The sequence below is a fragment of the Oreochromis niloticus genome, linkage group LG7 (genome assembly GCF_001858045.2).
Source record: "Oreochromis niloticus isolate F11D_XX linkage group LG7, O_niloticus_UMD_NMBU, whole genome shotgun sequence".
Classification (NCBI taxonomy): Eukaryota; Metazoa; Chordata; class Actinopteri; order Cichliformes; family Cichlidae; genus Oreochromis; species Oreochromis niloticus.
The window spans coordinates 19,035,550-19,048,144 of NC_031972.2; the positions used below are offsets into that span (position 1 = coordinate 19,035,550).

General features: G+C 39.1%; 2 protein-coding genes and 1 long non-coding RNA gene across 4 annotated transcripts; 1 reads left to right on the plus strand and 2 right to left on the minus strand.

Annotated features, from left to right (window-relative positions):
• Positions 1-4,036: 4,036 nt before the first annotated feature.
• Positions 4,037-7,383, minus strand: edf1 (endothelial differentiation-related factor 1). Its single transcript, XM_003454960.4, has 5 exons — positions 7,139-7,383; positions 6,024-6,075; positions 5,721-5,881; positions 4,719-4,812; positions 4,037-4,621 (listed from the first exon to the last, which is right to left on the minus strand). The coding sequence occupies exons 1-5, from the start codon at positions 7,214-7,216 to the stop codon at positions 4,563-4,565; spliced, it is 444 nt and encodes a 147-aa protein (XP_003455008.1). The 5' UTR covers positions 7,217-7,383; the 3' UTR covers positions 4,037-4,562.
• Positions 7,138-11,243, minus strand: LOC100692291 (uncharacterized). 2 transcript variants are annotated; one of them, XM_013277431.3, is made up of 4 exons: positions 11,131-11,243; positions 8,773-8,911; positions 8,557-8,661; positions 7,138-8,264 (listed from the first exon to the last, which is right to left on the minus strand). In XM_013277431.3, the coding sequence occupies exons 2-4, from the start codon at positions 8,908-8,910 to the stop codon at positions 8,100-8,102; spliced, it is 408 nt and encodes a 135-aa protein (XP_013132885.1). In that variant the 5' UTR covers position 8,911; positions 11,131-11,243; the 3' UTR covers positions 7,138-8,099. The 2 variants fall into 2 exon arrangements, with proteins under 2 accessions (XP_013132885.1, XP_003455009.1); XM_003454961.3 differs by lacking the exon at positions 11,131-11,243 and adding an exon at positions 10,530-10,685.
• Positions 10,585-12,483, plus strand: LOC100692562 (uncharacterized). The gene is made up of 2 exons (XR_267114.4): positions 10,585-10,724; positions 11,156-12,483. It is a non-coding gene; the product is annotated as an uncharacterized LOC100692562 (long non-coding RNA).
• Positions 12,484-12,595: the final 112 nt, after the last annotated feature.

Consider the following 12,595-nt stretch of genomic DNA (forward strand, 5'->3'; position numbering starts at 1 on the left):
GATGTGGTGTCTTGAGGTAGTTTTTTGTTTGTTTTGTTGTACTTATCCATTTTAATGATTGAGCTATTAGCAGGTGCTGCTAATGAATATCTGCAAGCTGTTTGTGACAACTGATAGGTACATTCCCTGGCCTTCTTATTAGTTCCACAACTGCTTGTTAATGCAAATATGGCAGCAGTTGTTTGCATTTAGGTATGTAGACATCATTCAAACCGAACATCAGAATAAAGATTGAGGGTGATTTTGAATTGAAGTGACTTTGGACATGGTTGTTGTGCCAGACGTGTTGGGCTGAGTATTTCAGAAACTGCTGGTCTACTGGGATTTTCCCGCAGATCATCTCTAGGGTTTAGAGAAAATGGTCAGAAAAAGAGAAAATATCCAGTGAGCAGCAGATCTCTGGGCGGAAATTTGTTGTTGATGCCAGAGGTCAGAAAAGAACAGAACGTTTCAAGCTTACAGGACGGCAACGGTGTCGAACCTTGAAGCAGATGGGGCACAGCTTCAAGGTTCCACACCTGGTGCACCACACAGCGTGCCACGCTGCCAGCTGAGAACAGGAACCTGATGTGACAGATCACACAAGCTAGAAGATCGGGGGGAAAAATACCTGCTCTGATGAGTCTCTATCTGCTGCCACATTCAGATGGCAGGGTCAGAATTTGCTGTAAACAACATGAAAGCACAGATCCATCCTGCCTTGTATCAGTGGTTCAGGTGGTGGTGTAATGGTATAATGGTGTGGGGGTATTTTTCTCTGCACACTGGATTACTTTGTACCAACTGAGCGTTGTTTAAACACAGTCTACCTGAGTATTGTTTCTGTTCATGACCACAGTGTACCTATCTTCTAATGGCTGCTTAACTGTATAAAGCTCAAACATGGACCATGACTGTGAGCTCGCTGCATTGAAGAAATGGTCTCCTCAGTCCAACAGAGAGCACCTTTGGGATGTGGTAGAAAGGGAGTTTTGCATCAAGCAAGCAGTTCTGAAGGCAAAAGGGTGTCCAGTCTTTTAGTAGGTGATGATAAACCACATTTACACAATTTGCTTCATTTTTATGTGTGTTTTTAATGGACTTGATAGTAGAGCTGTTCAGAAAGGGGACCTGATTGGATGTCACACAGGAAGTAGAGGGTGTTTTTGATAAACAGGGGAGAAAACAGCAGCCTTTTTTTTATGTTGCTCAGTGTATTTTGTGGATCCTATTACTCCAAAGTATGCTATGTAAGACTGTGTGAAACACATGCAAATGAACTAATTAACTCTGTACTGAGAAAAATACACAGCAGTAAACGATGTTGCAGATACCTGCTCCTATTGGTCCTGGCCTTTCTGTTGCTTGGCTGAGAGACTGTGCATAAACATAATAGGGAATTAACTTCTGTTGATTCTATTCAGAATAATTTCTTTATGTCTTGTAAACTATTTTTTTGTGCAGGGACTAAAGCGTCGTGAGGAAATTAAAACTAGATTTTTTTTGAAAAAGTAAAATAAGTACAGGATGAAAGGAGCCGAAAACTCCTGTCAGACAAAAGAGAAAAACATTTGCCGCTGTGGAAGACAACAGGTTGGTCATGTGGTGGAATCTCAATTTCAGTTTGGAGCCTCAGGCCAAAACAGACCCCAGACCCCCCCTCCCTCCCCAAACACCCCCAAACTCAATACCTCCCACCTGCTCCCCCCACACCGTGTAGCCTTCTGCTTCACATCACTCCTTCAAAACCACTGGCTGCTGCCTTGTCATAGGTGGAACTATGTTGCTATGGTGTTTTGACCAATGGAATGGCATTTCCAGGAAAGCAGTCAGTCTCTGTCTTCCTCTCCCTTTCACTAGCTCACCAGTCCACACACACACACACTGAAGCAGCCTGTTGAGCAAGAATCTAAATAACCCCCTGGTAACAACAGCAAGGCCCCTTCTTTGTTTGTGCCATGAACACCGGTCAAGAGGTTGCATTCTTTATTTAAGAGAAAAAAGGAATGCCAGCAAACTGTCTTTAGCAAAAGACATAAGAGAGTACAAAGCGGCTCAGCTCAGCTACAATATGATTAAAGTAAAGATCTAGCTATAGTCAGGGGGGAAATGATTTATATGAGTATTTAATTGACTTTTAAAAAAACCCAAAACGCTAATTTACCAGTTATTGCTCATTTAACTCTAGAATCATTGTTTTCTTGTGGCTTTGACTAAAAGTTCAAACTAAAATCTGGTTATGGAGACTTTATTGGCTCTTTCTGGTCTTTATACCTTAAGAAAGACAGAAAACCCATTCACAATGTTATATCCCACTGTATGAAGCTGCCCATTAAAAAATGCTCTTTTAACACTGAGGAGGATTGCTACATGCAGCTCAGTGGAAATGTGGGGCACAGCTAGCATGGCCTTAGTTAGTTCCATTTCCCTATAGCCAATAATCAGCCTCAAGTCAACAGGCCCACAGGGCTTTTTCACAGGACACATCTGACATACCACAAAGAAAGAAAAATAATAAAGGTATATATATTATTAACATGTATCATTTACAACTTTAATTGAACAGAATTGATATTATTAACATTACGAGTGAAAATACTTGCCATGAAAAAGGCCCATTCAGTATCTAATATATAGTAGTAATTCTAATCTCTGTACTATTCTAGGGTCTTTAACCGGAAATAGTCAGCACCTTGAGGTGACTGCTGTTGTGGTTTGGCGCTATATAAATAAAACTGAAATAAATAGTAACAGTCACTGACATGGCATTGGTCTTTAATTAATCACAATGATATCAGCAACACTTCGTGTCACCCAGCATTCCCATCTATCCCAAACGAGTGATGCACACAGCTGCAGCTTCCTTCAGGTGTTTCCTGCGGAGCAGTTGGAGGGCTTGCAGCCTGCTGTTGGAGCTAAATAGGAAGCCGGAGTAATATTCGTCCTTCCCCACTTTAAGTTCTCACACTGACGAGCTCCTCGGTCCTTCACCCTTGAACGTGTTCTGTCCCACTTGCACTTCCTCTTCCATTATGCCCTTGCTGCTCTGCAACAATTCTATGAATCATTAATAAGAACATAAGGCAGTCTTTATGGCAATAAAGAATATTCCTTAAATCAGTAAGCCATTGTGAAAAGGGGGGCACTATGAAGAAATGCAAATTGCTGCTTCATCAAGGTCAGTCTTTGGAAGTTAGAAGGTGCCATCTCAATTTGAGGATGACTTTTTAAAACTAAAAGAAAACAAAAACAAAAAACATTTCTCTGAAAAAGTGTTTGAAACATTTTACAGTTATGCACCTGCACTTTATCAGCAGCCGTAAACACTGAAATATACGGGCATCTGCCCCCCCATTCATCCTTCATACACTCAGTTTCTTGTGTAACTTGCTTTTACAGACTTCAAAGTGCAAAAATCTATGAATTTTTTGCAGTATTCTGACATCTAGTGGCTGAATTCTGTCATTACATTTGTATTCAATGCTATACTATTTTCCAAGAAAATAATTTTAACCACCTGAGATCCGAGTAAAACTAAAGTATCTTTCAGTTTCACTTTTTTGTCTACTACAGAGGAAATACAGTTTAGGCTTCATCTCAGGAGGATATGTTTGAAGAATACAAACACTAGCTCTAGAGCAAACACCAACTCTTGGAGTATGGAGTGCCTTGTGACAGAGGTATAGCATGACGAAAATACAACACTCCAAGGATCCTGAATGGAAATCTTTGGCAGTTACCCATTACAAAGGCGCCAGACTTTTAAAGCTTTTGTATTTTTCAAAGATTTGGCTGGTGATTCCTTACATGTTTTTTGTGTCTTCATGCCCACTGAACCTAAAGTTTAACTTGGAAATTATGTGTACAAAACTTTCCAAATAAGTGCCCTGGGACATTTCAAAGATAGCTGCCAAAATTCACCTGAAGTAGTTACTGAAGTGTTACTGGGATAAATGTAGTTTTTAAAAGACTATATATTATCTGTATCTATATACATCTCACTGTTTTTGTTAAGACATTCTGTGCCACACTAGCTTTAAAGTCACACAAAGAATAATTCATGAACTGCCAAACTTTATTTATAGATCAAAACAACGCACAGCATTAAAACATTTCAACATTGTAATGACATCCACCCACTGTCTGAAGAGAGTGAAAAGATGCAATCAAGCACTTCTGGTTTAACATCATGCTCAGAATTAACATTAGTCTGAAGATGAAAAATAATTCACCTTTTTAAAAAAAAGAAAAGAAAAATCTGACTTTTATCGTGTCAAAGCCCAAGCAGACGTAGGTGAAAGAACTTCACTGAACATTTTTTGTGATGCTTTAAAAAGCATTCAATCATTCATTTTTTGTGGTGTTCGAGAGTGTTTCAGATGATTTGTTAGTATGCAGCCTGCATTGCAGTGAAGCACCAGGTCCTATGACAGGACACCGGTGGGATCAGCCCAGAAAGAGGATCGGATGGGAGGGGAAAGGAAAGGAAAGTTTTTAAAGGTTCTAAGAGGTGGGAGGGGGATTCAGGATTCCGTTACAGATAACAGGAGGGGTTGGGGAGGGCTGATTTCGAGGCTTTGTGTTCATTTTTTGGTTTTAGGCTCCAGGGGTTGGCCAATATCCTTCCCACGCAGCTTCAGTCCTGTTCATGGTAGAAGGTAAAAATACGTGGGTCATACTAATAATAATAACAAACTTCAACATTTTGTTTTCAGAAAAATTAAAAGTAACACACTTACCGATTGCTCTCTCTATTTTCCCCATGACCTGGTTGTTAGGAATGGCTCTCCCACACTCATAGTCAGCAATGACTTGAGGCTTCTCATTAATTTTCTGAGAAAAGTGTGCAATACATAATTTAGAACTTGTGGGAAACCATACAGCCAAAAAGCCAGAAAGAAGGTACTCCTGTAGCTCTACTGAACAGCTGTATTGTTCTTTTTTTTTTTTTTTTTTTTTAGGTAAGTGTGGGTAGCACATTTCACATAACTGCAGGGTTATAATAAACACCAACTGTAAGGTTTGCACTGGAAAATTACTTTGCTAGCAAATACTTAAATGTAACCAACAGCCAAAGTACAATCGTGGCTAAAGTTTTGATATTTTTCAACAACTTTACTTTCCTTTTTTAAGTTTCTAGGATTACAGTGAGGAAAAAAAACTCACCATAGATTCCCCACTTGGCTAAGCTATCATGTTTGCCTTGTTGAACAGTGCACGATCATGCACACATCACCCCCAAATTGCTCTGGGATTGCATGAAGAAGTTGATAACACTCTTAACATGGTCAATCCTTTAAAAAGCAAGTGAAGCCTACAAACTTTACTCGACTTTGAGCCCTGATAAGATGGGAACGGAGACCTGTCAGTCAGGATTTGGCCTTGAAGCACACCTCTTTGCATAAATTATATTATTTATTATTTGACAATAAAACTCTGTGAAACTTCTGAAATGCTTATCATTGTTCTTCACTATTCCCCAGAAACATGTAAAAACTGTGTGAAACTGCTGAAACCTTTGCCCATGACTGTGATCATGTTAAAAACATGGATCATATTGATATCACAACAACGTTCAAACTACTCGTCACTGACTTGGTTTTTGCTTTATCTTACCAACTACTACTTTTATTTTCGATATGTGTAGACTGCTTTCTGAGATGCTTTATAAAACCAGACATGGCACATTTTCCAGCAGTCTGTGCACTGTTTATACAAGCATAATACATTTGTTTACTCACAGTGGCCAGATCTTTCTGGGTCAGGCCTTTTTCCTGTCTGCCTTGTTGAATGACCTTGCCCACCTCCAGTGGAACCCTATCATGGTGCAGCTCCTCTGTCTCCCTGTCCAGTTTGGCTGTATTTTTTGTCACAAGGTGCTGTTTGTTCTGCCCTGCAGCCCCTGCATGACAAGCCGTGGATAAAATCAAAGCTTCACTAGGCAATGCGAAAGATGCCGGGCATGCAAAGACTGTAGTAATCATAACACAGGTGAGTAAGTGGACTTAGTTCTTATAGTGTAAAACCAACTATTGCAAATTTACATTTCTTGGATGTTTGAACTTCCTCCCCACGTCTCTGAGCAGATGTGATTGCCTGGAAAAAACAAAACAAAACAGAAAAAAAATATAGGACAAGTACAAGTCATAACATTGCAGCAGATTGCATTACGACCCAGCTCTTGACACACACTCTTTAGCCTTATGCCATTTGGTTAATAAGTAAGCAATCTGTTTATCAAAGCATATTGACTGAATTTAAGACAGTTCACCTTAGCACACAAACTGAACCTGAATACAAACAATATTTCAGATTTCTCAAGCTGGAATAAGCGTTCACACACACACAGAGATGTGACATTGAAGTCCACTCTTTTAAGAAAGTTGTCCTAAGGATTTATAACACCACAGCCAACCCACATGAGCCCAAAATGACATCTTGAACCCTCCTTTCAATACACGTTTAAAACAACAACAGCAGCAGCAGCAGCAGCAGCATAATGTCAAAATGGTGTCATAATCAGTTCTTTAACTTCCAAAATTAATTATTTAGTGAGTCATTTTAATGATTTTTTTAAAGTATTACTTTAAGTTACAGTTAAACTATACTTGTGGCATTTAAAGACGTTCGCTACGTGCCTGCTGATGAGCATTCACACCATTCGTATAAATAAACACCAAAGTGAGTGTGAGGAGTAGCCTTTGTCCTGACCATCCACTACTGATATTATAGAGGCTACCCCAGGATTAGTGTGACCATTATCCGTGTAAAGTTTGTTTTGTTGAAGGTACCATATGCTACTAACTGTGGTATAAAGAAAAATATGCTTCAAGTTAGTGCAGGAAGGGTTAGCTAGCTAGCCTCCTCCGAAGATAGCTAGCACTTGCTTAGTTAGAAAACACACACGACCGTTCATCTAGAGGCGGTTCATCTTGCTAGCTAACATTAACGGAAACGGGCGTCCATATCTGTTGTTATTGAAGTAAACCAGAAGGATGTGCGATGGTTGTTAGCGCTTCAACTAACGACCACGTGCACAAAGAGCTTTTACCAACACATTAATTCACACGATTAATTCACTCAGTAAGGTAGATATCCGAAAATGTTGTTAGCCAGCAAAAGAAGGGAAGCACAAACGGAATAAGGCGTTTGCACTAACCTGCTTGGATTTGGCCTGGGCAGCAGTCGGCCCCTTCTTCCTCAAGACAGTTACGGTGTCCCAGTCGCTTTCTGCCATGTTTGTCGGTTGTTCACGCAATACCCGTAACGTTGAATATATATACAAAAATAAGTTTAGCTGAGTTTCCTTCGGGGAAAGGTGTTTATACTTTAACTAACCAGGCGCACCTTCCAGAATTATCGACCACGCGTTCTGCCAAAACTTTATTCACAACAGTGTGGTTAACAATGACATAATGGTAGCCTGTCAGCAGCGACCTCTGCCGGCCAAAGCGTGCGGTGATTTCACGGTTAAACAGCACCTTGCATCAGACACGGACACAAACCGAAGTGCCCCTATATTGTTGTTACGAGATTTGTGTGAAGTCACCACACAAGCCAGTGTACCCCTATTGCCGGTCTCAAAGCCCGGATAAATAAAATCTTTGCCGAATCAAACATGTGAATCATTGAGAACAAGATTTCCATAAAGAATTAAAGTCAGTAGAAGACAGAATACATGAGTGAATAATAAGGAGACAAGTTGTGGTTGTGGAATGACATAGGATGTTTGAGATGGAAGTAGATGACCCCTAAAGAGAGCAGCCGAAACAAGAGTGAAGTCATCGCACTATTTACAGTTTTTGAAACATAACTTATAAACTTAATAAAGTAACAAATTTCCTACTTTGCAATATATCAAAAATGTTTAGAGAGTTTAACTATGTAAAAATGTTTAAGTTGCTAAAAGACAGAGCTGAGAAGAGAGAATCTTACCCAAAGGTAACCAAAACTAAAAAGCCATGGTTTTAATAACAATACAGGGTGTTCAGTAACATAGTACACAGCAGACCAAAACCACAGAAAAGTATTAAATCCATGAAAACTGTAGCTATAACAAAATGTGAAACATAGTCATGTTATTTTGGAACCTCAGCTGACATATGGAGCTGGTTACACGGTCACCAATTACAGGACATTTCAGAGGCCGCATCGCTGCCACGTCGTGTGCGAATGGGGGACCAGCCAAACTCTGACAGAGCATCATCTGCTTGGTGGAGACGACCCCAGCGGTACCCATATTTGGAACTCTGTTTTCCTGCCCATGCACGAGGTTTTGGATTCATCTGGAAAACATACAAAGAATTTTCACGGTTATTTTCCAATTCGTGAGTAAACTCCCCTAACAATCATTGCAACTGTTCCTAAATCTTTTTGTCACAGTTTTTGTCGTTTACTTTCAGGTCTTCCTACTAGTGCCCAAGTGAACCCTACTGCCATCATTTTTTTAAAAGTGAAAAGGAGTCCTGCCTTCATTGCTGAAGTGAGCTTTTTGACTGATAATGCCAGAAAATCACAGTTATAACAAAAAGATAGACATTTTATTACATCCCCTCAGACAACCCATCCCGTTCCCACCTGAATAAAAACAGTTGTGTTCATGTGAAGAGTTTCAACTCGCTCAGACAGGTGATTCAGCCACTCCAAATGGTCACTGATAGACTGGCTTAGATCACTGTTGCTCTGAATTTAAAACAAACAAACAAACAAAAAAAAAAAACAGAAAAGTTTCTTTATAATACAATTTTATTAAACAATTGTTTATATGATAGATAAACATTTTAATGAAAGTACCCCAGACAAGTTATCCTTCAGTTCAACAGCAGCGAGACGAACATGCTCCAGTTTGTCAATCTGCTCTTTCAGGCGGTCATCAAGCTCCTGCATCATCATCAGGCCTTCATCGGGCCTGACAGCACTTTTGGTGGTCATCCTGGATCAGAGAAACAGACCTGTTATGCAAAGATGTATCGGCTTATAGTACCACCCTATAGGAATGTATTGGCATCAACCGAGAGCATTTTATACCTAATGTCATTTGTTTGTTTGTGAACATGTAAACAGTTCCATATGTTAATTGAGGTTTTTACATTTTGTTTTTGATATTTGTTTTAACCTTTTTGAATACACTGTTTTTGTTTGTTTTGTTTACTGGGCAGGTTTTTAACATTTTCTATATTTCTGGGGTTGAAATCTGAGAAACTGATGTTTATGAACAAACCACCAGTGGGCGACACAGTTCTCATTCCACGCAGAGTGGCCTCCTGTGATGCAAAGGAACACATCTAGTTTCCTGTTGATCTAAATTCAAATAAACACACATAATGGTCTCAGTGGAAGAGTGGCTGTCAAGAAGACATTTTTAAGGAAGGGAAACAGGGGGAAATTAAAACTAAACAAGAACTGGACTGAAAGTCTGTGGGAAAAAGTCTGAGTGATGAATCCAAATAATCATCAATACATAGGAGGTCAGGAAAAATGTAAGTCCGTGGGTGTCTAAAGCCACCTTTAAAACAGTGCAGGCTGTTTCATGGTTTGGAGCTCCATTTCAGCCAGTGGTACTGGAAAGCTTGTCGAAATTAACAGAATTATGAACACAGAGAAAACAAAACTTCCGATCTTGCGTCTCCTTGCAAAAATTAAAAAATGATGAACCGAGAGCTGGCAGTTCTCAGGTGTGTGGAGCAAACACCTCAGATTGACCTTGTCTATCTTCAGTGTTAACTAACAAAACTCTAGCAAACAGCTTTTTTTTTTTTTTTTTTTTTTTTTGTCAGCTCTTTATTTATGGTAGAAGGCTAAAAATGAACAATGTAGGATTTTCTTTTGTTTTTAACAGGCACAGAAATGTGTTAATTATTCCTTATTTTTGTTTATTCTGAATTAGTTAAGACACAGTTAAGACACACTATACAACAAACAACTAGACCATCTGAATATTAACAGCATAAATAACATTGCGTTGTCTTCAAATGCAAGCTAAATATGTGAGTGCAAATCAACTTAGCAATCAAAAACAGTCGACCGTCATCTATTAATTAAAAATGACAATATAATAATACGAACATAAATGTTCTATTTTTTATTTTCATAAATCAGTTGAAGAGTTAACTTTATGCGGCAAAGATGGCTGCCGTATTTTCTGTTAAGGAGCGATATGGATTTTTCTTTTTTTTTTTTGCATTTTAAGCAACCCTTCTGTGAACTGCTAAAGGGTTCTGACGAATATTAAATATTAAAAAAGTCCTATTAACGAGGATCGTCTGTGTGAACAGGCAGTATTGATGAAAAACAACCAGCTTTTAGCCAAGAGCCATTGTTCCCCTGCTTGGATTCTGTTTGTAGTAGAAAATGCTGAAAAAAGAAAATTAACTAATTAAATATTTTTTTTAAAATGTAAGTTTTCAGACAATTTCAGAGCGAGGCGGTACTTTTTCGCTGTTTATCGTTATCGTCACGCGTGCAGCACAGGAAGAAAAACGTCGAAGAAGAAGATGGTGCATCTTTCTGTCCTCAGACAGTGAAGAAGAAGAAGAAGAAAGAAAAGTTACCTTAGCTTTCTCGCTAAGAAACACTCGAAAAGCTTCGTGGAAAGTTGCGCGGTGAGGTATGCAAACTCCCGCTCCGCAGTCACGCAGGAAGGAGAAACTTTCTTCGTCCAGGCTCGCCTCCTTTGGTTTTTTTTACGCCGCAAAAATCTCCGGAATCTCTGACCCGAGTGACGTCACTGTGCCTGAACTACACAGGTGCGTTGTTGCTGTGTTACTACGGAAGTTATTAATACATGTGGACGTTAACTAAAGATAACTTTGTGATGACAGTAAAACAATGTACGGCACAAAAGAAATAAAGCAGCAAAGGCGTTGCCCCCAAGACACAAAAACCTGCATTGTGTGTCCACTGCTGACCGAATAATAGAGTGGGTGTAAACAAATCTGAAGAGAGTAGAGGGTTTTTTTGAGAGTAAAGGGGAAAAAAAGGCAGAAAAATACGTGGAGCTTTCTTTTTGTGCCTCCTCAGTTTTCGTGACCCTTACATTTATTTTGTGGGCCTTGGGGAGTTTACTAGAATTTCTGAGTGCTTGCTGATCATACAAAATAAATCAATAACCATTATTTAGATGCCACAGCCTACCTATGTGTTGTTACTTACTATATCCATCCCTTTATGTCCACAGTTTGCGCTTCTTCGGGACAGCGTGCCAAGTTACAAAGCTCAGACCACCTCAAACTGCTTTCTTGGACATTGGAATGAATCCACAGCCAATCTCAGTCCACCAGAGCACCTTTGGGATGTGCTGGAACAGGAGTTTCGCATCCTGATGTGCAGTCAACAAATGGAACCAAAATCTCTGGGGAATGTTTCCAGCAACTTGTTGAATCCATGCCAAAAAAAAAAAAAAAGTTTAATCTGAGGGCAAAAGCAAGGCTGAGTCCAACCCAGCCTTGCTTTTCTGGTGTCTGGTAAGTAAATTTCCTGCATGGATTTCATGGGGTATGTCAAAGTTGATCTTAAGTGGGCCAGACCAAATTAAATTCTATTTTCTGTCAGCACAAAGAAGTTTAACCACACATTAAATCCTTAAGATATCATTGTATAAAAAAACCAAAAAATACCCAAGTATAATTCCAACAGTACGTTTCATTTTCTACATGATAAAGAAATGTTGCTGTAACATGCTGTCAGCATGACTCTCAGGGCTTAAACTGTAAGAAATAAATATGTAATAAATAAAATTTCCTACTGAAAAATGATGGTAGCTTATTGGCCAGGCTGTCCTACAATACTAAAATAAGGTTGTTTATTTTATTTTATTTTTTTAAACTGTTGAGCCAAAAAGTTCTCATATTCTCTTAATTTAATGTTCATCTATTACTTCATTACCTACTTAGGATAGCATGAATGGCATGGAGGAAAAGCTGTAAAACCTATGAAAATACACTGAGAAGCACAAAATCCATGTTCCCCTTCACATTTTTCAGTGGGCCAGATCGTCTTAAGCAGGCCGATTTTGACCCCAGAGCTTTCTGTTTGACAAAAATAACAACTTTTAAAAAGCTTTTTTTGAAACTTTCCTTTGAAGCTCACATATTTAGTACACAGTTAACCTTCAAGGACACCGCACATTCAACAAACTGCAAACTATTCATCCCGATAATTGCTGTCATCAGAAGAATCTGAGGTACGAGAGTGAGAGTACAGAAACAACAGTGCATTTAAGAAATCACAACTGCTTTATTTATTTTCTCTCAATAAGCTCTTTTTCTTTAACAAGGGAGAGTAATGACCAAATACCTGAAAGGATAAAGGTCAGAGAGGATAAATAGAATGCTGGATCAGCTGTAGAAAGCACTGGTCCTCTGTGAAAAAACTGAAATATGCATCTTAAAAGTAAAAAAAACCAAAAAAACCTCAAAATGGGCAACATTGCGGTGCAGGTACAATGATGAGAAGCGCCAAGATCCTTCCCAGAAAGGGGTAAGAGGCCAAAAAAAACAACAACAACAAAAAAAAAAAACCCCACACTCCAAGCCCGATAAACCTAACAGGTGAAAGCAGTCCGTTCTGAGAACACGGTGACCTTTTTTTTTTCTTTTTCTTTTTTTAACATCAAATC

Bases quoted from the DNA above. Each gene is read 5' to 3' on its own strand.
- edf1 (XM_003454960.4), bottom strand. From the start codon at position 7,216: ATGGCAGAAAGCGACTGGGACACCGTAACTGTCTTGAGGAAGAAGGGG. The intron at 6,076-7,138 runs GTTAGTGCAAAC...TGTTTTTTCCAG, and splicing joins CCCAGGCCAAATCCAAGCAG to GCAATCACATCTGCTCAGAG. The intron at 4,622-4,718 runs GTAAGTGTGTTA...TACCATGAACAG, and splicing joins GAAAATAGAGAGAGCAATCG to GACTGAAGCTGCGTGGGAAG.
- LOC100692291 (XM_013277431.3), bottom strand. From the start codon at position 8,910: ATGACCACCAAAAGTGCTGTCAGGCCCGATGAAGGCCTGATGATGATG. The intron at 8,662-8,772 runs GTACTTTCATTA...TTTTAAATTCAG, and splicing joins TGAAGGATAACTTGTCTGGG to AGCAACAGTGATCTAAGCCA. The intron at 8,265-8,556 runs GTGGGAACGGGA...TATGTTTTCCAG, and splicing joins ACACAACTGTTTTTATTCAG to ATGAATCCAAAACCTCGTGC.